The 24407-nt window shown below is 41.2% G+C and overlaps 1 protein-coding gene across 3 annotated transcripts in view; it reads left to right on the top strand.

Moving 5' to 3' along the window:
• The first annotated feature begins 1681 nt into the window (after positions 1-1681).
• The window catches only part of PWWP2B (PWWP domain containing 2B), a 46812-nt gene continuing 24086 nt past the window's right edge, over positions 1682-24407 (top strand). The window contains exons 1-3 of one of the 3 annotated variants that reach the window (XM_074959117.1): positions 1682-1718; positions 4570-4956; positions 20133-21792. In XM_074959117.1, the coding sequence (XP_074815218.1) occupies positions 4814-4956; positions 20133-21774 (1785 nt within the window). In that variant the 5' untranslated portion in view covers positions 1682-1718; positions 4570-4813 and the 3' untranslated portion in view covers positions 21775-21792. Of the gene's footprint in view, positions 1719-1899; positions 2003-4569; positions 4957-20132; positions 21795-24407 lie in introns of those variants that run through there. The other 2 variants (XM_074959116.1, XM_074959118.1) reach the window with 2 other exon arrangements.

The following is a 24407-nucleotide window of genomic DNA, read 5'->3' as shown; positions in this document are numbered from 1 at the left end:
GTAGATAAGTATTACTATCCCCATTTTACAGGTGGGGAAGCTGAAACACTGAGATGTAAAGTGCTTTACACAGGTCATAGAGGAGACCTCTGGCAGAGCTAAAGAACCCACATCTGCTGACTCCCACTCCTGTGTCCTAACCACAAAACCATCTTTCTCATTCATACTATTTACTGTGAAACACAAGCGTGTAAATCAGATGTATGCAAATGAGAATTTATTGTGTAGAAAACAAAAGTGACAGTAAAAAAACTCTAAATAACCCAGATGACTCACCCCAAGGGACTCTTCCTACTTGTATATTTAAGCATGTGCATAAGGATTTGCATAGGAATGGAGCCTAAACTTCTTCATTTCTGTATCAAATTGCAACACTTTTAACAAGACTCTGGTTACCTTTTTATCAACTACTCTGGAAAAAAAAGGAACAATACTAGAGGAGTTTCCATGTCTAATCAACTGCTTGCCAGACTAACTGAAGAATTCTTTGGTTAAAAGGAAACTATAATGTTAAAAGTCATATAAAGAACCCGTGCCTGCTGTATGTTACTAATAAATTCTTGGACTATTAAACTGGTGGCATTTAGAAGTTTAATTTGTTTCACTATTTTAGCTCTTTATTTTTTCATTTCTCAGCTTGGGCAATGAAAATAAAGTATTAGTTTCACTTTCTGATTTTCTCACAGTGGAACAATGTTGCGGTGCAGGCGAATTGTTTAAAAAAGCAGCTCCGATTGGAATTTAAAGAAAAATCGTAGAAACGTTTCTACTAATTTTAGTTTTACAATGCATACATTGGGGGTTAAATCGGATGAAGCAGTATGTATGTATTGAACAGCTATTATGGTCCATTTTTAACCTAGCAAGTAAACTGTATGGTTTTATATACCGATGAAGTGAGCTGTAGCTCACGAAAGCTTATGCTCAAATAAATTGGTTAGTCTCTAAGGTGCCACAAGTACTCCCTTTCTTTTTATATACTTTGTATCCATTTGCCCACTATTTCACTCTTACTTCTGCGCAGATCAGAGGACTGCAATAAACAGAATTTTTAAAAAAAATCTTCAGTACCTGCTTGTGACAGAAATATAATATGAAAATTGGAGCCGTATTTTTAACCTGCGGGAAAGCCGTAACCTCTCGGCTCAAAACATGTTTTGATAGTTTTCTACCTCGGGTTAGGCACCCCCTCCCACCACCACCAACTTCAAAATCGTCTCAAATGCTTCCAAGACCAGCAGTTTAATGCTCTTCATTGGGAGGATGCCTGCCAAAACCAAACCACAGCCTAATTCCCTACAGACTACTGCTAACATCTCCCGCTCTGTTCCAGCAGAATTTAGCTACCAGCCTTCTCCTCCGCAGGGAGATGGCTGTTGCTTTGCTGTGACCAGTGGCGCTGCCTGCCATCTTTCAGGCGGGAGCTCAGGAGGACCCAGAACGGAGGAATGTGGTTGAGTCAAGGTGGCTACTGCAGCAGCGCTCGCTGCCCCGCCAATCCTGGCGCGCCACTGAAGCTTGTCAGACGCAGCAGCCGCTACAGTCCCTAAGGCGGGGGCGGGGCTTCCCCGCCCGGAGCGGCCGGAGAGGTCAGTCACGGGGAGCGAATGCCGCATTTAGCCGCTAGAGGGTGCGTGTTGGGAACGGAATGCCACATAGTAATCTCTCTAAATTGTCAAACACTGTAATTATTAAAGGGCTGGAGACTGATCGCGCAGGTAACGTGAGCCCTGGACTTTTCTCTTATTTTCAGTGCCTTTGCAGCGATTCTTATTTCTTAGGTTTTAATCCTGTTTTGGATTTTTGTTTTGCTTTGGGTTTGTTTGTTCCCTCGCACCCACCCTCCCCCCCCCCCCCGCTTTTGGCTGCTCCTTTCCGTTTAGATCCTTATTACAGGCGACTCCAGTGCGACTAACTCCTTCTCCTGTTTCTCATGGTCAAACATTGACCAAACAAACTTAATCAAGATTGAAGTAATCGAGTAAACAACAGCAACAACACTGTAAGTTCAGTGAGCCCACAATACAGGTTTATTAATGCGTAACAATGTTCTGTGCATTTGTGTCTCACACCAAAAATGGTTTAAAAGGTATTAAAGAACTGCAGTATTTAGCTGAGGTGTGCTGAAGCTGTTCCTTTTGGATCCCGCAGATAATCCAGTTATTCTGGTTCAGAATTAGTTTTGATTGAACTGTACAGTGTTTTTTAAATTACCTTTATTACTATAAAAAGACAATCTGAGAGGAAACTAGTTTTAAATAACATTTTTCAATAAGTTTTAAAATAACTTGTTTTAATCTGTTAAACTAAATATAGTATGAAAATATATTTTTCTATCACGATTTTATAATACTTTAGTCAAACTGATCAGTAAAACACAGATTTTAAAATATCAGCAATGAATAGATGGGTCCAAATAAAAAGAGCCTAAACCTTGACATTTTTTCTTTGACCTAATATACTGTAGAATGTGTTTCATTTATTACTTTAATTATCTTCACTACCAGGGTGCTAGCCATCCTGTAGTTTCTCATTAAAAAGAAAAACTATTGTTTACTTTGCAAACAGGAAGTGCAACTTACTTTTTTAAAAAAATATGAAGATGTAATTGGTAATAATCAGGGCCTTCAATGGTCTCTTGGAATTTATATGTAATCACAAATTCTTTCCTATGAATGTGAGTAACAGTCTGGTTTCTATTTCACAGCTTTATTTAACTGAACTATTTCTAGTACTATTGAACTTTATATAAAATAAACCATAATGGTTATTAGATAATGAAAACAAGAGGTTTCTAACAGCACTGTTGTAGGCATATATTTAAAGAAGTAATGTGATGGTGGGATCTCCGATGGACAGGAAGGGCTGACTGACCTTGGACCCTTTCTGAATGCAGCATTGCTCAGTAAGAAGCAGTTAGCAGTTGTCTTTTCATAGTTACAGTGTATAGGCCAACTAGAGTAACAGTTCTGGAATATTTTAAATCTAGAGTAAGATTTACAACCTATGAGATTCACTCAGCACCCACAACTGGTAGCCTTTGACTGAATATGAAGGGGAAAAAAAGCAGCTTTAACCTTCTTACTTTTAATCTAATGCGCTTCCAGATGAAACTGTTTTTTACTTCCTTGTTGCTTTGCCTTGACAGGCCTAAAAAGGAACCTGAACACTTGCCCATTGAGCTTTTGTTTGATTATTAAAAATAACATTGTTGAATTGCTTCTTGAAAAAATAATGAAATATATTTCACTTTAAACACATTTTAAAGGAGCCTGTTCAGTGTTGTGAGGACTCCCTCAGGAAAGAAAACATATTTTCCTGCAAATTCAGTGCTATATATAGCAGAGTTCTTTTCTCATGATTTATAGTAGCCACGTTCTAATGCAATAGATTTTTGCTCTACTGTCTGCTAAAAATTCGCCTTTTCTAAATGTACCCTAGGTATCTCTTTCTTATTTAAATGAATAAGAACTGATTTAGTTTTTCCAGTACCACAATATATCATTTGGAAAAAGGCATTCTGGAAAATTGAATTTATATCACTTGAAATTAAACTAAAATAATAAATCCAGGTTTCTAAAGGCAGTTTTGCTCATTTGGAATCAGACACCTCATTTGGGATTAATTGTAAAGCAGTTTTTACACTATCTTTTACTTGTGATACGCAATGCAAAATGCTTCATCAGTGAGGCATTTGAAATCTCATACATAATTTGTTGAAATTTCACTCCTTCACTTACAATTTGACACGTCTGCAGGCTGCAACTCTATAAGAGCAAGCTTTTGAGTTATAAAAATGTACTGATTGACAGGTGCTGAGAAAAGTGAGCTGTTCTCGGTGTCCTAGGAAAGCAAATTTAAGGTTGCAGTTAACCCTCTAAATGGATAAAAGTGACTTGCTGTATTTGCATACTTGTCAGCATTTGAATGCCATTCAGACAGCCTTTAAACACCATTGTAATACATTTGAGCTAGGATATCTTTTTTAGAGCAGCTGTATGGGAACATCTTATTTAGCTTAAAAAAAATAAAGACGGCTTCTTTCCCTCCCACATTATATAGGGACAGTTAACACGTATGGATCAGGAGTAAATGATGGTGTAGTTATCTTCCTAAGGAACAATTTGGGCCAGGAAAATTCTTTAACATGTCTAAATAATCAAGATGTAGCCTGGTGAGGATGGTATAATTATGTCCTAGAGGAAAGGGGCAGAAGGGGGAACAATCTTAATCTAGCCTATTAACATATTATTGCATATGGAGTATTCATCCTTCTGGAACCCAGGGAAAAGAGGGTGACTCCCCGATCCTTTCAACGTGCTATGGGCCTGATTCTCCTGCAGCCCAATGTAGCGCAGAGCGGATACGCACTGACCCTTTAACATGTTGTTGTACATGGTCCTGTGAGGGCAGAGCAGAGAGCCCTGGACTCTTATGTTACTGATGTGGTATTGTGGGGGCAGATAGGAGACCCCCTACCAGGCCCCGCCGTGAGCGGCAGTAGCCGCCTTAGTCTTCCTGGCATGCTCTTCTCCAATAATCACCCTGAACTGTAGCCAATTGTTGCAGGATTCGGCCGTGGAACGTTCCCGGGAGGGAAGCATTGTGACGTCAGCGCACCTACTAATCCTCCCAATTGAGGGGGAGCCTGGAGCCATGAGGTCATCGTAGCGGCCGGTGTAGCCATCCGGGCGGCGGCAGCGGCGGGGGAGGGGAGAGCAGAGCAGAACGGGCAGCGGGCCCAAGCGAGGCCGACTGGGAGCCTGCCGCCGCGCTCCAGCTGTACTGAGGCGGACGCCGAGCTCCTGCAAGCATGGAGGAGGCTGAGGCGAAGGAGCTGCAGGTCGGCTCCTGGCTACCCGTGCTGGTGGAGCAGATGGTGAACGACACGTTGGTGGTCACCTTGAGCTGCGGGGAGAGGCGCTTCACTGGGATCCTCCTGGACTGCACTAAAAAGTAGGAGCCCTCAATGCTTTGATTCTTACCCAAAATATTTCCAAGGGTGATGATTGCAACTGAGAAGTTTTTTTTCTCTATAGAGTATGGCCTGCTGCTGCACAGAGAGATCAGAGCAGCTGGGGAGGAGGAGGGATTAGGCCATAATCAGATTAAAGAGTTAAGGTTGCATTGCACACTGCAGGTGGGGGAGGGGAGGGGAAAAAGTGTGTGCGGGGGGAGGGTTCTTCTAAAAAAAGCAAATTCTGGATTTGGTTTCATTTTCTTTTCAAAAATCCAGCTTGGAAGGAGACTTTCAGAGGGTTGTTATCCAGTTACACTTCAAGATAAATTTGAAAATATTTTTCAGTGACCATTTTAGAAGCTTTGAAAAGAAGAAAAACCTTGTGTGAAAGTATTTAAAAGTAACTCTTTTTATGGGCATAGGTTACTAGAAAAAGTCTGGCCCCCATCAAGGAGGGGAATTGACTACATCTGTTTAAGTGCCTTCACTGTCCCAGAGGCTGCTTGTAGAGTTAACGTTTTGTTTTGGACCAGAAACTGCACATTTGTCAAGAAAAAGGTTTTGTTGAATAAAAATATTGGAACTTGACAAAGTTCTTTTTAATGATGTTACGATTGTGTAGTAAGTCTGGGTGTGCTGGGTAGTGGTATGATGTCAGATACTGCCATAATTATAGACTTTCTTTCTTTGTTCAGGAATACCATATGCTTCAACAGCTTTATCTTCTGGGGAAACTGACCTGTTAATTTTAATAATGCAAAAATAAAAAGGGTATGGAGATATTAGTCATGGGTTTTCTAGAATATTATACAAAAATGATCAGTTTAAGTAAAACACTTTATTTGCCATGTATTTGGAGCTAATATGCTTAGTACAAATTATTAGTGTGGTAGCAAGACTCTGATTAGTATATAAGCATACAATGGTGGAATACTTTTTACGTGCTTTGAGTTAACATATGCTGTGCATTTGCCATGTAATTGCAAAACTGTAACAAACGATCTGTTAGACATAATGAAATGTGTAATAGCCATTTAGATTGCTGGATAGCTGATCCTTATTTATTGTTAGTGGAAGGTGTTTTTTTTTGTTTTTTTTTTTTTAACCAAGTTAGAACTCGATTTAATCACACACAAATATAAAGGTTTGTTATTTTTAAAGTTTCAGATTAGCATATATGCTGTGTTTTTAGCCAATTATCTATATTATGTCTTTATTTAATCCTCTGGTATAGTAAAGTCCCTGGAATACATCACTGCATGATAATGGGATCCTACTAGATGAGTGGTGTGAGAAGAGAAAGTGGAGGCATTAATCAAACATATATGTCTTTGCTTTCCTTTAGTTTTTATTTTCAGAGTGGGAACTGTAAATGTCTCCTGTTTTTTGAAGGCCTCAATTTTTTCCTTAATACATTCCTAGACTTTGCTACAGGCTTTCCCCACCCCCACCCAGCAGTGCAAAACCATTATCCTTTGACAATTATCCTACTGGCATTATCTCTTAATTAGATGTGCCAGAAAACATTAATACTAAAGTCATGTGAGTTAACATATGGCTTCATGTTAATTTTATCCATCTACCTCATTGTCTACAGTATGTGAAAGTGCTCAACTCAAACATTTTAAACTAAGATGCAGCTAAATGAGGGTTCACATGTTTTCCTTCTCATTGTCCAAGTAGCCAGCTAGCACTACTAATATCCAGTATCCCTAGAAATCCTTGCATTATGTAGTCAGCCATTGGAGAAGGACTGCAGCTTTATTGATTTCTCTCTGTCACTGAAGAAACTGAAGCCAATAATATAGGTTCAATTCCAACATTTGAAGCTTTCCATTCTGGAATTTCTACAGTGATCTTGTTACCATTCTTGTGCCTTCCCTCAGAAGCTTGCCCTACTAAAATCCAATGCTTTTCAGTTTTCTTTGCTCATCTTAAATCCTCAGGGTGGTGTTTTGGGGGTTTGTTTCTTTGGTGCTTTTTTATTTATTTGATGGCCTTCTGATGTTCTTCTCTTATTTAATTTTGGTTGTGGATTCTACTGCAGCAGCAGCGTACCATGGCCCTGTCTTCTGCCACAATGCCATCATGAATATATTGTACCCACTTGAAGTGGTCAAGACCTCTTCTGACATTGATGATAGTTGCCCCTGAAACGTAAATGCTAATTTTATTGAGAGTAGGGGTGATGTTCACATACCGCATGCTTTATTTCATTACAATGATCTTAAAGAATTGTTAGACAATTAATAATAAAATAGCCTTTTAGACAGTAATGCTTGTTGTACTGTTAACTTTAAAACTTTAAAAAAACAAAACAAAAAACAAAAAAAAGATTTCATTTCTATTTCATTTGTATTTACATTCTGAGCTAGGGGAGGACTGTTGATTATACATTTATTGAATAGTCATTTTCACTCTGGCAAAATTTGCCAGTGACTCCCTGGACAAAGGACATGTGAAATGAGACTTTTTTTATTAATTCATTTTTACAAAATGCTTGAATAGTTATCACTTCCCCAGACCACTTCAGATTTTCCATAATCTTTGGGGCCAGATTTGCAAATATATTTTTGTGCCTTGACATGCAGGTAGAAATTTTTAAATGGATCCAGAATGGTACCTCTCTCCAAAATGGATTAGGTGCCTAACTCCTATTGTTTTTAATGCCTGCTATGCACCTAACCTGTTTAAAACACTTTTGAAAATCCCACTAGACACCTATTTGCATTTTTAAGCACTTAAATATCTGTTAAAATCTGGCCCTTAGGGTCCTAAGTCACTTTTGAAAATGGGACTTACGCTTCTAAGTTGCTTTGGCACTCTTGAAAATTTTACTTTTGGTGCCTATCCCTCTTTTTTTTTTCTTCCCCCTTTTGTGATGATTTTCCTCTTCAGTTGGAACAATAAGCTACTCCTCCATTTCTAATAGGCCTCTTTTGAGGCACTTAAGCGAGGTGTATACTACACAATTTTGTTGGCATAGCTGTGTCTGTCAGGGATGTGAAAAAAACCACCACCCCTAACCAACATAGTTGTGATTGTAAACCCCCCAGCATAAATGCTTCTGTTGGTGTAGTTAATGTCATTTGGGGAGGTGTTGTTACTATGCCTGCAGAAAAACCCATTCTGTGGCATATGCTGTGCGTACACTGGGCTATGCCAGTATAGCTGTATCAGCAAAGGCTGTGTAATGTAGATGAGCCCTTAGGATACTTTCAGAATTCTTCTCTGCCAATTCTAAGGTTAAGTCAGTGGAATGTTAATGTATGTTCATACTATCCCCAGTCCACAAGTTCCTGGCAAAATCAGTTACCTTAAAAATAATCTGAATTTGTGGAGTCCTCTGTTAGAGGATGAAACCCTCCAATTATCTGACAAATCAGATGCCCACATCCTGATGATATTTAACTATATAACCACATGGCAAAAATGGATGTATTAAAGTCTATTTCTGACAGGGAGAGGGGTAAGGAAGCCAAAATGGATTTAAGGCAAAAGATAGGGTTCTCTTTCCTGATTATAAGTAACCAATGTTAAATAGAAATAGGGTTACATGGATGGAAAAAAGCATTTCTTGTAGAACTCTTTCCATTTCTTTGTGATGATTTGTCCCATCTTGGTGTTTACCTGCTATCACAAAGCTAAACAGAGGTACTTCTGATGTCCATCTTTAGTCTCTTTAAAAACAGAAATACTGCTGAAGATCTTTGTGATGACCCTTTGTGATGTTCCATTGATTCAGTAATATTGGCTCTGCTTCAGCCATCTTGCAAAGAGATTCAGTAAAACAATTGGGAGCCTGACCCTTTCCTTTAAGTGAGGTTGTGTGGTAAGGACTGAAAGATAGAGAGCTCTTTTTTTTCCTTCCAGCATCTATTAGGGATGAGAAACTTTTAATCACTCTAGCCGGAGGCTGATATGGAAGAGGGAATCCCTGAGTCATGTACAGTACTTGGCTACAGTACATGGCAGCTAGACCTTTTCAACAGAGTTTGGATCCTGGAGCTTGTTGGTTGATGAGCCTCCCTTTTTGCAGGCCCCTGCCTAATATTCCAGTCAGTCTATCTAGGTCAGAGGTGGGCAAACTATGGCACACGGGCCACATCTGGCCCACAGGACCATCCTGTCCGGCCCTTGAGCTCCCAGCCAAGGAGGCTAGTCCCCGGCCCCTCCCCTGTAGCCTCAGCTCGCTGCGCTGCCAGTGCTCTGGATGGCGGGGCTGCGAACTCCTGCGAGGCTGGCTCCAGCTGGGCCGCACGGCTGCCAATCCTGCTGCTCTGAGTGGCATGGTAAGGGGGTGAGGAGTTGCGGGGGGGGGAGGGGTTGGATAAGGGTCAGGGTGTCCCGGAGGGCAGTCAGGGGGCTGTTGGATGGAGCAGAGGTTCGAGCGGGGTGGTGGTGGTCAGGGGATGGGGAACAGGGAGGGGGTGGGGTGTGTAGATAGGAGTGGGGGCAGTCAGGGGATGGGGGGTAGGGGTTGGATGGAGGGGGTCCCAGGAGACGGTCAGGGGACAAGGAGCAGGGGAGGCTGGATGGGTCAGGGGTTCTGAGGGGGGTAGTCAGGGGGCAGGAAGTGGATAGGGGGTGGGGACCAGCCTTTTCTGGGGAGGCACAGCCTTCCCTACTGGACCTCCATACAGTTTCAGAACCCCAATGTGGCTCTCAGGCCAAAAAGTTTGCCCACCCCTGTCGTAGGTATAAGTGTATGAATATTGTGCCATATACTGAAGTATCTAGGTACCAGTGGGCTAGTTCTCTTGTTAGTAGGTGTCCTGTAACCATCTCATAGCCTTATTTAGGTGCTGACCTTGCAATAATCTATACAGGTAGATTCCTGGCTCCTTGTGGAGTCCCAGGTACTTCAATGGGCCTCCGCATGGATATAAGCATTCTCCTGTGTGGATCAGACTGGAGGGTTGGGGCCCTACTGCAGTGAAAACTTTGGCCAAGATTTTCAAGGCTGACTTGTGGAGGTCTCACTTCTGAGTGGCAGTTTAGACAGCTTAAAGAGGCTGGGCCCTCCGTAACTTCTGAAAATCCGGCTGCTTTAGGCACCCAAAATCACTAGTTGCCCAAAAACTTAAAGGTCAAGATTCTCATGGTAGCCTTCAGTAGCACAAAATAATGGACGCTAATCTTGCTTATCTGTTGACTTTTGCTATTGAAAGTAGAGCTAGAACATGCCAGTGAAGAATCTGCACTTATTCTGTTGCAGTGGAAGATGCATCTATTTACAAAGCAGTTGCCTAAAGTAACATTGAAGTACTGGATTTTGCTTCCATAAGAAAAGTTCAAACTCCAAGCAATACTGTTGGCCCCATAGAAAGCAAGAAAATTCTTACTATTGCAAAGCCACTTAATGTCCTGTAGAGAACAAGGGACTAGAGCAAGACTGCATCCGAAACCCTTTCTATATTGTGTCTCTGTGGCCAAAGCTTGAAAAATAAACTTGCTTGGAAGCTTCCTTGGGCAAATGCCACGGAGTTCTGCAGAACCTAAGCTTTTTTTTAATGAAGTTTCTAATGCTTAGGTTCCCTTCCACCCTATCAAGGGGGTGGGTCTTTGCTGCTGCTGCTGCTTAGAGCTTTTAATAAAGAACAGTAGAGTGAAAGCTGACCAGAGTCCTGTCAAACTTTGTGCTATTACTCAGAAGCTTGCTGGCAGCTGTGAAACTGACAAGATTCAGGCAGTTCCATGTTGCTGTTTGGGAAAGTTGAGGAAGGGGAGCTATTCTTCGAGAGGAAAGTTTGGCGGGGAGATGAGGAGAGTAGAGTATATGCTTCAGCCAAAAGTTGGAGGAAAGGGAGAAACAGAAGAGATCTCACCCCACCTTTTATCCGCCAAGAAATGTTGCATTCATTTCTCTCCTCTAGTAATTAGAGGAGGGTTTTGTGATGGGGATGGTAGGTTAGCACTCCACATTTATCAGAAATATACTATCTGGAGGCTGAGATTAAAGCTAAAGCCTCCCAGCTGGGTCCAGGACAGAACCCTGCTAGCAATCCTAGCACCCTTCCCTTTCCCAGCATTGGAGTCGGGGGGCAGCGGTTCTCCTCAGTATATTGTCTCTGGAGAGTAAAGGCCTGCATCTCAGTCTTTGGCTAATAAACATAGTCCTTTGGCTCAAAAATGTTACTAGCATGTCCGTGGATAGGGTGGGGGGGATGTATGTGAGGTGAGTTACTGTGTGGGGGGGGAAGAGGGAACTTGATGGAATATGAAAGAAATGTAATTCTGGGAGGGAGAAGTGAGGGACAGTGAAGACAACATGGAGAAAAGAGACCTCATGATCTATTGTAGGAATAAAAAGAGTAGGGTAAAACGAGGAAGGGAAAGGTGTTTTTAAAAATGGAAAAATCTAGGGAGGTGTAGTATGTTTAAAAAGGTGCTAAGTAAAAAGCTGATTGTTAGTAATATAACTAAATGCAGTACAGAACTGTGTTTATTTCTTTCAATATGTGGTGTGCCACCACACTTCCCAAAGCCACACAAGAATCTTTCACCGTGGCTAGGAGGCTTAGCCATTGGGCTAGTAGGATTATCCAGACACCTTTCTTTTTCTAAGTCTTGCCTGTGGCCATCAGCATCACAGGAATGTGTGCATACAATCCATATTTTTCTGACCGTGAAGGAGCAGATGTTGCTCTTCAAAGGAAAATACCATTTCAAGATCACAGCTTCTGGACCTAAGCTGATGAAGGAAGCATGAGCTGCTGCTCCCCAACCCTCTAACCACACATCCCCTTTATCCTTTAACTCATGCACTGGGAGGAGGGCACAAAAACAAAACAAAAAATGGTAATCTTGTATAGCTGTAGAATAATCTTTCAAAAAACGCCTACAGTTGCCTGCATATGGGGACACTTTTTTAAACAACATGCACTCAGACTTTACTGGGACTGACTATAACTCTTACCAGTTCAAAACACTGATTTCTGTGTGGATAATCTATTTTGGTTTGTCATCTTGAGTTTAATAAATGTGAAACCCAAATTTACATCTTATCTTAGTATTTACATTAATGAAGGACTATAACCTGGTTGACTGCACTTACAATGTTCTTGCTAGCAAGACTAGCCAGTTTTGATGTAATCTAAATTATAAAGAGCTGAATCTTAATTATGTGTGGGTTTAAGCATTTCCAAAACAGAGGATGGTGTTGCCTGTCTCCAGGGAGAGAGGGGATTGAGGAAATTAATCATTTTGGCTGTGCATGTCCCAGAAGGCTAAGACGAATAACTGAGACTGAATTCATGTCCTGTAGTACATGCTGGTGCCTATAATACCCAGACACTTTCACATGCCCCTAAGCTCAAGAAAATGAAAATGCAGAATCTGTGACTGAGCAGATTTGAATATGCCGCATCAATAATGACAATGTGCAGCTATATAAAATGTTAAGTAATTTGTGCAGGTCAGGAGGAAAAACTAGGTTTAGCTAAGTTTGTGTTACTCTAAGACTTTACTAAAAACTGAAGTGTGGTAATGGAAGTATGTTTCATGAAATGTACTTAATGTTATGTTATAGGTGATAGGTTTTAATTATACAGTTTATTTGAAGAGGTCTATGTCCGTCCAGAAATTATTCAGCTGCAGGCTTATCAGAAACAAACTTAAATCTGTATTGGGTTGTTTTTAATCGTTCTGCAGCTAAACCTGTGTGGAGTAACTTATATTTGTAGCATAGTTTTCCAAAAGAAATAAAAAGATATAAAGAAATGGTAGCTCTACTCATTGAGTACCTCTATTAAATCGCATTGGCATATTGGTCACGTGGCCTTTGTGCTTGAACAGAGGGCAGTAGCGTATGGTGATGAGGGCCATACAAGTATCTGGACAAATGTAAGGACTCATCACTATGAACATAGCCTCCCTAGCTCCTTTGGGTGGGTGATGGGGCTGGTAGATGGTCAGAACTTCACAAACTGGGGAGTTGGTGGCAATGGCAACACCAAGTTTGGACTTGCCCTCTCCTCCCAAAGGCAAACTGGTAGGGAGACTTAAAAGAAAAATATTTTTTCCTCAAAACTAATTTAAAAATCTCCGTGAACAAAGCAAATGCAGGCTGACTTTGTGGGCAAAAGCAGCAAAATATGGCCCCTCAGGATAAAACAGTCACCTCAGTTGTCTGTCTTGGATTCAGACAGGAAACTACAGTACTGAGTATTACTTGCCCAGTAGTCTGCAGTACTATGGCATCTTCTTCAAAGATAAGACACAAAATAAATACTAGGGGAATTCTGCACCAAAAAAATAAAAATTCAGTTAAAATATTTTAATAATTCTGTATCTTTTATTTGTCAAAATAACACAATTTAATCATGCCAGTTTCAATTATTTTGGTAATTTATATCAAAATACCTGTCAGCAACTGTCTGTAACAATACAGATGACAAAAAAAGATTCAGGAATTTTTTTTTTTTTTTTTTACAAATAGATTCCTTACTAGGCCTATAAATACAGAACTCTGTAATAATTAATTTAAACTACAATACAGAAATGTATTTCCCGCACACCTCAGAAGCAGTGCAAAGGCTTGGGGGCGTCAGGAGTAACAGAGGAGCTGAGGGAGAGGGAAGTTATTGCTGTAGAGGAGCCTGGGTATGAACTTGGAGGGTTGTTGAGTGTGGGTGATGGGAGAAGTGTGGAACAGGGTGTTTTTTGGGTAGGGAGGGATTGTTAGGGAGCCTCCACCATGCATACCCTAGCTGACCCCTAGCCTCTCCCAATCAGTCAGGCACATCTGCCCCTGTCCTCGTGTGTTTCTGCACTCCCCTCTCCCCACGTGTCCTTGCTGCCCCTCCCCCCATGTGGCCCTCCACCCCACTCCTGTTCAGCCCTTTTGAACCCCTGTCTGTGACACTACACACACACACCCACCCACCCTGCATCCCCATGTGCCCCACACTTTCTGTCCCTCGGTACTGTGTGCCTCCTGATCTGGCTGGGTGAGTGGCTGCTCTCTGTTCTGGTGCCACAGTGGCCCCTAGTGGGAGAAAGGCATAACTGCAGTACCTTTCCATCAGAACATTGTTTCTGCGGGCAGGGGGAATGCATGGCACATGAATTCTGCACATAGGCAGTAGTACAGAATTTCCCCAGGAGTAAATAGAGAAAATTGTCTTCTCTTGATGGCCTCTATTTCACTGCCATTGCTTTCACCGCCAATCTGAAGTTATTTAATATTATAAAGAGTTCAACTTCCACTTGCTTTGTTTTGTGCTATAATCCTCAAACAAATCTTTGGGATGGGCATAAGCTCAGTCAGTAGACTAGAAAGATGTTGCCAGTCTGTGGTTAGCCTATTTCAATGCAATTATGATTGTGGTGGCAGCTTTACGTAGGTAGATCCAAAACCAAAATGATCAATTTAAACTCCCATCTGGAAACAAACCTGAAAGCCAAGGTAGACACTGGTGCTGCCCCACCTTAAGTTTCCAAACGCTTTGTGTAGCCTTGCAGAGAGTGCATTGCCAATACTCTAATCTCAGTGTGACACAACCAGGGACAACTATGAACCTCACTACATACAAACCCTTTCCCAAAAAGCTGTCTGGGCCACCACAGCTGCTACCTGAGAATGCTGGAGCAACCAGGGATCTAAAATAGCCGCTGAATTCCAAATCTGAGTAATTAACAGCCCAGGCAATCCCTCAGTCAAAGAGGCTTATAGTTTCTCCCAAACCACCAGTGTTATTTGAGGCTGGGCAGGGCTGGACCTCAGCCAGTCAAAGGATTGAATTGCTGCATGGAGGCTGGACATATGGTAGCAATGTGACTACTTCTAGATTGCCCAGGGCTGACATTAGGGACTATCACTTTACTACAGTTTTGTATAGAGCCAAGCACAATGAGGCCCCAGCCTGGTTGAGCCTTCTGGGTACTACAATAGAAATATTAACTAATTGTCCGCTCTACCCTTATTGCAGAGCTCTCCCTTGATTGTTTTAAGGAGTGGTTAAAGCACAGAGGGTAAGCCCAGTCAGACCGCCATTCATTCATACTAGTTCAGTGACTTCACTTCACTAAACTTTCTCAAATAAGATACCTTTGGGTTAATTACGCACTCTCTCACTCTCTGGTATTGCAATCTGGCCACATATCAGTCTCCATCTGCTATAACTGGCTCACCTTTACCATTAAAACTGTTTATGGATCTTAATTACTCTTTTTACAATGTTTTTTACTTTACTGTGATTGTCAGTTTTGGGATGCAGATTAGGGTACTGAGCCTCATCTAATCAGTGCCAAATTTACTAATTGTAATCCACAATTCCGATGATTCTCACCAGAAACAGTTGTCATCCCACTTCTCAGGAAAAGTTTTTAATACCTAAGTGCTGGACCATGGTCTACTAAAACTTTGCTGTGGCATGTTTTGTAAAAGTAATGAAGTCACTGACCTTATAAAGGGCTGGATCATAGTATGTTTACCCATACGAGTTCTGGTGATTTCAGTGGGACTGCTCATGTAAGTTAGGCTAGCAGGATCAAGCCTTTAGAGACCTGTCATTGCTTTAATGACTCTGGTAGTTCTGTTTAAACCCTTGGGCCTACTTGTAAGAGTAAGGTAAACAGAAGGTATGTCTACACTTAGTTATTGTGCTGTAAGTTTCACCGGTGATAGGGAACCGGTAAAAGTAAAGCGCTGGTTTGTGTACTCACTCAATTCCTCAGTGTAAACACTCTCTGACACCTATCAGCACTTCCATCGCTGATGAGAGCAGCGCTGTAGGGCAGCTGTCCCACAGTGCAGCTCTCTTGAGAGGTCTTGTGGGATCGGGGGGTGAGCGGAAGGCATTCTGGGTCCCTTCTCAGTGCCCCGTGCTGCCCTGCTTCATGTCTCAGGAGCCCCATTACTTCCTGGTTTCTTCCGTGGCATTTTTGTAAAAACCGCCACATCTACAAGCAAAAGGAAAGGGAGCTTCAAACTTCCCAGAGCTTACAGGGGGAGGGGCGGACGTCCATGCGTCAGAGCAGTGGAGCTGCTGGCCAGAGTGGTCGCTTTTGGAACTGTGGGATCTCCTCCAGAGGCCAAACGTTTTGAGTTTCACTGCAAAAAGTCATTAACAAGTGTAGATGCTCCCGCGGTTTTAGCGCAAAAAAGGGACTTTTTGTGCCTTAAATGGTATGTGTAGACATACCCAGAATTTACCTTCTAATGGAGTGGAATAGAGGAAAATTCCTCTATTGCATAGTTTCATTTGGTCAAGCCAGAACTGTTCCACTTAACTGAATAAGTAAAGTGTCGCACAGTTCCGACCAAAGCTGCGTGAATAATAGCGCTATATTGGTTTCTATTATAAGCTCCACTAATACCTCAGGTTCGATGTGCAACTTATGGTTGCTTTATAGCAAATATGTTAGCAGAGTCTGTCACTTTAAAACCTTTAATTCTCAGGCTTGACTTTCCTTTTTTTGTAAAGCTCTCAAACAAAATGGCTTAGTTTTTAAGTTATATTTTGCAAGCAGTTGTTTAGTCCTCTTCCTGTAGACTAAGCTAATTTTCTTCTAATTTGGAAAGTGTCACCTAGACCTAAATATAAAAATGGTCAAGATGTCATAATCTCTCCAAGTAAATGGAAAGGAAATTAAAACTTTATAGTTTTCCAGTTACTAAATTATCTGAACTCTTAAAGAACAAAGAATAGTGATGAGTCGGTGCCAAAATTAAGGACCAATTCCTGTTTTTTGTGACTTACGCAAGCAATTTCTTTTTTTCCTGGTGGGTTTTCTCACACAAATCAGGTAAGAAGGGTTTGGCCTGTAATTAACGTCTGCAGAAACAAAAATGAAACCATTTACCATAATAAATTGGAGTGTGCATGCTAGTTAGTGTTAGGAAGCGGGGGAGTGGCAGTGAGTTTATAAGGCTAATCCAGTCTTGGGAAGAAAGCCACCACCTCTCTTCTTTAATATCCAATTGTATGCGACCTCCACTAACGCTCCTCTAGGAAGAAGAGTTTCCCTACTTTGATGTGCAGCTGTCATCTGAAACAGCAGTAGCCTAAAAAGATCTGCAGTGAGAGTGTGAGGTTTACCCTTCCAGCAAAAAGTTCCACCCTGTGGATATGGTGCTGAGAAAGAAATACAGCAGCCTTACCAGTCAGGTCTGAAGGCACCTACTGAAAGCAAAGCAGGAGAAGCTTCTGGGTGATCAGCAGTACGTGCAGTCAAACTGACTGTCAGCTTGCCTATTCTGACTCCTCACAGCCAACTGTACTCCCATCCCCCTGGGTTCTTTATGCTACTCTCTGGAAGGGGATTGGACATGAGGTTGAGGGAGTTTCCATGCTTCTCAATTATTCTCTGAGCTGGAGATGCCAAATCCCCTTTCTGCTGGCCTGTGTTGGCACCTGCCTCCCCCTCTTTTTAGGCAGGAGTTGATCACTGAAGGTAGCAGGAAAGAAAGGGAGCACTAGAGAGAAGATTATTTAATCTCAAGGTAAAACGGCCCATGGAACACACTCTACCTTCCATTTTTGTTAGTTTCTCAGAGCTTAATTTGTAAAACATTTAACATTTATTTAAGAAGTTAGAACACTTGCTTGACAGTACATGCTCTAGTAACTGTATGTTGAGCCTTGCACTGTAACAGGCTGTTCTTGCATTCCCAAAGCTACCTGAAAACTTCTTTTCTACTGAAACTTTCCATTGTGTTTCTGCTCAAAGGTAGAAAACTACTTTGGAAAAACCTAAGCGCAATCTATCAAGCCTTTATTTTTATTTATTTTTTTTATTTTATTTTAGAAATTGTAACTCAAAAGTACCTGACACTTTCACTTCTTAAAAAAAGAAAAAAAAACCTTACCCCTTTATTTTCAGACCCTAAGAAAGGGTGTAGTAACAATAGCTTGTTGCAGATCATATTGCTCCCAATGAACCTGAAAGATAAAATGTTTCAGATATGTCAGCCAAGTATATGGGGACTGTACTACACTGACCGCTCTAATGGCTATTTGATGGATTAGTTTTATATGATACCTGAAAGCTGAGGAGGATGTGGGACAAAAGAAGGGGAAAGCGGATAAGGAGAAGTCTGGATGTCTTGGATGGGGAGAGACAGTGTAGCTATGTCTTGATAAGAGGTAATTGTGGGGTATGACAAATGTCTTGTAGAAACTCATAGGATAAAAATAGCTCATCTAGGTCTTTGTTAGAGAGGATGATCTCCATTACAAGGTGAATGTTGCCTGCTTCCAATCACATAAGAACGGAGGGTCTTGTCCTTTTTGTGAGTAAAGGACAGTTTTTTAAAGAAAGTCATTTCTGCTAAAACTGATCTTTTAATCTAAAGTGCAATAGGGAATCTTCCCCCAAGTCCCAGGGGTGCTGGAACACTTTTGTATAGTGGGTGGTGCTGAGAGCCATTGAACCAAACTGTCCGCGCTGTATATGATGGAAACAACTTTAAGCCAGGGGGTGTGGCAGCACCCCTAGTTCCAGCATTTATGGCAAGGCCTGGCTTGTCTCAAAGTACAAGGTGAAGTTTAGAGCTTAAAAATATGGCTACACATTTCACGCTGTATTTCTTGCAGGAGTCAAAATATTGGAGAAAAGGGTTGAATTGGAGTTATTAAAAACAAAATTTTGTGTCTGGGATGTGTTGCTGCTGAAATTTGAACCAGAAAGAACACAGCTTGGCTCTTATTGAGTTTTCGGGCCCACGGAAAAACCATTGTATTACTTGTTAAAGGAATACATGTCATGTCATATATGAACCATTGAGACACACATGGAGCCTCATGAAGGCATTCTTTTTAATAATAATACTTTTTAAAAAGTGACTATTTTACAAAACTTGCAATTTACTTATTCTCAATCTGTCAAGAACAGACTGGGCATTAATAAGTCAGTGGAACATAATGCTCTCCCTGCTTAATAAAACCTAAACACAAAGTAGAATTTCATATTGCAAAGAGTCATTTTGTCAGACACATGTATTCATGGAAAATCTCTCTCCCATTAATCCTTTGCTGCTGTATTGCAAAGAAAGGTGAATTCCCTCTTCTAAGACAGCATTTTTCATATTGAAGCTGTAAACCTTCAGAACGATAAACTGATAGTTTAGTGTGCAAAGCCCAGTCCTTGGCACATAATTGTTAACCCTGATCCTGAACAAGCAAGAAAATCCTGAAGGCCAGGCCAAGGAACAGAAATGAACCACTGCAGCAAAGTATACCCCAAACGTGTGGGTAGGGAAAGGGAGGGGAAAATCTACAAAGAGCTGGTGGTGTGATGAAGCAGTGTTTCCACTCGTTGTCTTGGTTTTACATTCCCCACAGACATGACACTGGTCCTTGCTTGGCTAAGACTTCAGAGATTAGCACAGATACAATGTCTGGTCCAGCAATATATCTGCTGGCGCAGCTGGCTGTCGCTATTCAGAAGAAACCTATGGAAATAAAATGTTCGTACTTACTTACTTTAGAAAGGGCCCTGTGACATACTCAGTGTGTGCAATACTGTAATATTCTATGATAACATTTGTCATTGCATAAATGACATTTTCTGCTTGATTTGGCTAGCTTGGAGATATAGCAAGTACATTTAAAAAAAAAAAAAGGTGGAAGAATAAGGGCTCAGGGTGAACATGCATGCTACTATAAAACCCCATGCTTGAATATGCAAGTTGGGAAATTAGTCATTCAGTGACCTGACTTGCACGTGGCTCAACTGTTGCATGGTAATCTAAAAATGTAGTCTTAGAAGTCTAGCATACTGAAAGAATTGTTAATAGTTCCCCAAAGACTTGCAGTGTTCTACTCTTCTATACATCATCTTTTCCATGGTATTACTGGCCTGTTGAGTGTGGCTGTGATAGGAGTAAAGTACTTGTTCTGGATTGTGTGAATGGTGCTAGACTAGAAACAAAACATGCGCACACGTCACTAATACAATGGTAAGGCTGAGAATTCAGTGCACAGGTCACTTTGGACTTTCCACCCAAAAAGTGGATTATACAGTCTATCCATTTGGAGATGGCTCTTTCTCAACAGGATAAAATTAGCTGCTGTTTAAAAATGAAGGGAAAATGTTGACCTCTTAGTGCATTGGGAAAATATTCTTTCAGAAAATGGCATTTTTGGTAAGTTTTTTAATTTTTGTCAAAGAAATCTCTGTTTTCACAGTTCTGATTTGTGTATTTTTTTTCCCCACACTGCTATAGGTCTGGCTTGCTCTGTCTTCCACCACCTTCATTGCCAAAGCAAGAGGACCCTCCTGCTGATGCTTGCACTAACTGGGTTCCTGAAAACAGACGGGCTGCGAAGGGTGAGACGGAGTCCCAGCTTTCTAGTGAAAAACCTCCCAAAGGAAACAATGATGAACAGGTTCCTCCTCTTTTGCCACCTCCATCGCCAGGCAATGTTCCTCCTTACCCACCCTATTTTGAGGGAGCTCCTTTTCCTCCTCCCTTATGGTTAAGACACACATATAACCAGTGGGTTCCTCAGCCACCACCAAGGACTATAAAGAGGACAAAAAGACGGTTGTCACGAAATAGAGACCCAGGAAGGCTTATCATGAGCACTATTAGGCTGAGGCCCAGGCAAGTGCTCTGTGAAAAATGTAAAAATACTCTGAACCCAGAGGAAGTGAACTACAAAGCCAGGCAAAATGCTAAAACAAGGAGGAAGCTAAGCATTCAGGATAAGGAGCAAAAAAAGCACAGTGATTCTGATTCTGTAGAGAAAAGGAACAAAAGAGAAAAGAGGGAGGAAGACAAATTTTCTGGGGAATTAGTGCATCGAACTCCAGTTATAAAAATATCCTACAGCACACCACAAGGTAAAGGTGAAGTTGTGAAAATTCCCTCCCGGATTCATGGATCAGTTAAACCATTTTGTCCACAGCGGATATTGCAGAATGGAGGGGAGGACCAAGAGGAGAACCGAGACTCTGAACGATATCAGGAAACCAAATGTTTTATGGATAAGTCGGCAAGCAGCCAACTTGCTTCCATTCCAAAACTGAAATTAACTAGGCCTGTGCATTCCAATGCAGATGTTCCACCTCCAAAAATCAGACTGAAACCCCATCGAATAAATGATGGTCAGAGTGTTTCCATTTATAAAGCAGAACTTATTGATGAGATAAATGTCCTTCAGAGTAGCAGGGAGTCCAATCCTGCTGCATTTTACACTGATGAATCTGCAGATAGAAGTTTAGCAGAGATGTCTTCAGGGAGTTCAGGTGAAGATGATGACTTCAAAAGATTTCCCCAAGGTAAAGATGGACATGATAACTTGGCTTTTCTTATGAATTATCGTAAAAGGAAGGCAGATTCTTCTAGTTTATCGGTGTGTAGCAATGACAGTCTAGATGAATCCAAATCCTCTAGTTCAGAAGTAACATCACCAGAAATGTGTGACTTTTTACCTGGTGATGATGCATCTGTTTCTTCATCTTCAAAAGATGACCGTAAAATTGTGCCACCATTAACAGTTAGACTACATACACAGAGTGTCTCTAAATGTGTCACTGAAGATGGAAGAACTGTTTCAGTGGGGGATATTGTTTGGGGTAAAATTCATGGTTTCCCATGGTGGCCGGCACGTGTTCTTGACATAAACCTTAGCCAGAAGGAAAATGGAGAACCTTCCTGGCGAGAAGCTAAAGTATCATGGTTTGGTTCTCCAACAACCTCATTCTTATCTGTTTCAAAACTCTCTCCTTTCTCTGAATCTTTCAAACTGAGATTTAATCGTAAGAAGAAAGGGATGTATCGGAAAGCTATTACAGAAGCTGCAAAGGCAGTAGAGCATCTGACCCCAGAAATAAGAGATCTCTTAACCCAGTTTGAAACATAACTTTGCCTCCAGTACCAGGTGAGTGCATACTGGATTGATGCTACCTGTACTAACATTCTTGTACAGATTGCATTTGTCTTCTTGTCATGTCTGTTCTTATTTCTCTTTGTTTTGTCTTTGAGTTGCCTAAAAGATCAGGGTTAAACTTCTTCTTATTCGGAGGTCTAGAAAAACATGTTTAAATGACCTTTCAGAAGAGATCTTTAGCTCTCACAGACTTCAGTGAGATTCACAGGAAGCAGCCCCTTAATTCTAGTAGGGGACTATGGGCCAATTTATTGCTGTGGGGAAAGGAGCATTGTTGCTCAGGGTGGCCCCATACTACCTCCCAACCAGCTTTGCTAGTGTACCATCTGGACAGATGAGGGAACAGACGTGTAATTACGTGGGATTCTAAATGTGGGTATGTGAGAAGCAGACTCATGCAGTCTTGTTTTGACTGACAATGACATTGTAGGTAAGTGACTTGACTGTCTCTGTTTTGCTATCTAAGTACATATCGGTGTAATAATACTTGCCTACCACACAAGGGTGTAATGGGTATTGACTGACCGTACTTATGTGCTAAAATTCATCCTGCTGTGGCTGAAGACCTAGTGGCCCCTAGGCCCTTAGCTGTTTTGGTGAACTGTCCCTTGAAAAAACACTTTTATAAATGATAACTTACGTGTAGACACTATACAAGCAGCTGGCTTTAATAATCAAAGATGCTCACGATGGCCCTCTCTCCACCCCCTTCATTCTTCTCGAAGTCTAACAGTCCACTTGGGTTTGCTTCCTTCTGCAAAAGATATTCTCTTCTCCGTGTGTCTCACTTTAAACTACAATAATCACATCCGACTATTTGTCCTAAAGCTATGAACAAAACACTTGGTTCCTTTTTCTCTGGCAACTTCCTGAAAGTACAATACCCTGAGTACCACTGAGAGAAGGTGGAAGGACATCAACATAGTAATCAGTTCTTGGGAAACAGCTGAGAGCATAATATTGGTTCTCCTATGTGATTGAAGAAGAGATACTTTTTCTCTTACTTTTAAGTTGTAATATGTCTCTCTGTTGTGATCAGTCTTCAGTGTTTAAAATTACAAAATGTAGCGCTATTTCAATTGCAATTTGCATTTTATAGGGCCTGTCCCTGCTCCAGTTGAAGTCCATGGCAAAACTCCTGGTGACATTGAATAAGATCAAGATTTGTCTCTTGGCATCCTGCTGATGGTGGCTATCATGCTAAACATGACCACATGCATGACACTTACAGATTGGGACCCCAGTGAAATATTATTAAACCAGGATACAAACTAACTTTTTTTTTTTCTCTGAAATCACAATCCTAACTGTTAGAAAAACTTTTCCTCTTTTAAAATCTAGTTTTGTGCTCTGGCTCCCACAGAGCTCAATGCTGGTTCATCACTTTGTCCCTTATTTTCCTCATTTGCCTTATTTAAGAAATGCATACACAAGCCAATGATTTTTTTTTTTCTTCCAAGTTTCTAGCATGAGGAAGCTTACTCATGATTTATAGCAATATTTGACTCAACACTTCAGCTATTGTGACTAAGCTGGTAAATGTTTGTATAATTCGGAGGCAGGCAGGTTTGAGCTAGAGGAAAATGAAGGGAAATTCTGCTGACAGTTTGCTTTTGCAAACTTATTCTGGATAGTTAAATCTTGAAAAACTGCACTAATGAGAAGCACTGGACGTTCTTTCAACCTCCATCAAATGTCACCAGTTTATTTACCTGAATGTGAGAGAAACCCAGAGTTCTCCCTCTTTCTTTGTACCATGACCATTGTGCCAAATTCCTCACTTCTCCTACGTAAAAACCTGAATTGAGCTTAGAAAGGCCTTAAGGCATTCCTGGAAACTTTCTTTATCTTCTCTCTACCCAAGTGCCATATCTGACTCACCTTTTCAGTTCTTTCTGCTAAAATTATCTGTCAGTTTCCATGAGAAAATAACTATCTGCTAACTACAATAGTAACATGCATCTAACGAAGTAGATATTCACCTACGAAAGCTTATGCTTCAATACGTCTGTTAGTCTATAAGGTGCCACAGGACTCTTTGCCGCTATCTGCTAACTGTGCCACAACCTAATTCTGTACCAACCAGGAGGCAGCCATCACATCTGATGACCTGTAAGGAGGGAAAGGGGCAGGAGATCAAAGGTCGTCATCACTTGGATCTTCAATATGACATTGTACTGCTGCTACACTGGATTTTTCTTGTTTGTGGCTCCTTTTTTCCCCATTGTGTCTTGCTTTTACATAATTTTTATGACATGCATCAATATCTAGATGATACCATATTTGAATACCTTGTCTAAAACTAGCTTTCTGTCCCTTCAATGGGACAGAGTTTCATTGCTTTCTGTGAATTTTCTTAAGACAACTGAAGTTTTCTCACCACTTTTCAGTAACTGACGACGACTTTTCCTTTTAGTTGCTGTAGGTCACACTGGCTCAGTTACTGTTGCAATCAGTCGTGCCAGGAAAAACTTATTTGTGTTGTAAATCAAAGTGTGTCTTGATTGTTTTAGGATGTTCAGAGGTGAGTCTTTTATGTCTCTGATACGGTAATTAACAAGATTACGTAGCCATATTTGTAATAACACACTTTGTGCCATTGCAGA

This window comes from Natator depressus, chromosome 7, assembly GCF_965152275.1.
Source record: "Natator depressus isolate rNatDep1 chromosome 7, rNatDep2.hap1, whole genome shotgun sequence".
NCBI classification, from domain to species: Eukaryota; Metazoa; Chordata; order Testudines; family Cheloniidae; genus Natator; species Natator depressus.
This window is presented reverse-complemented; position numbering and strand designations above follow the sequence as displayed.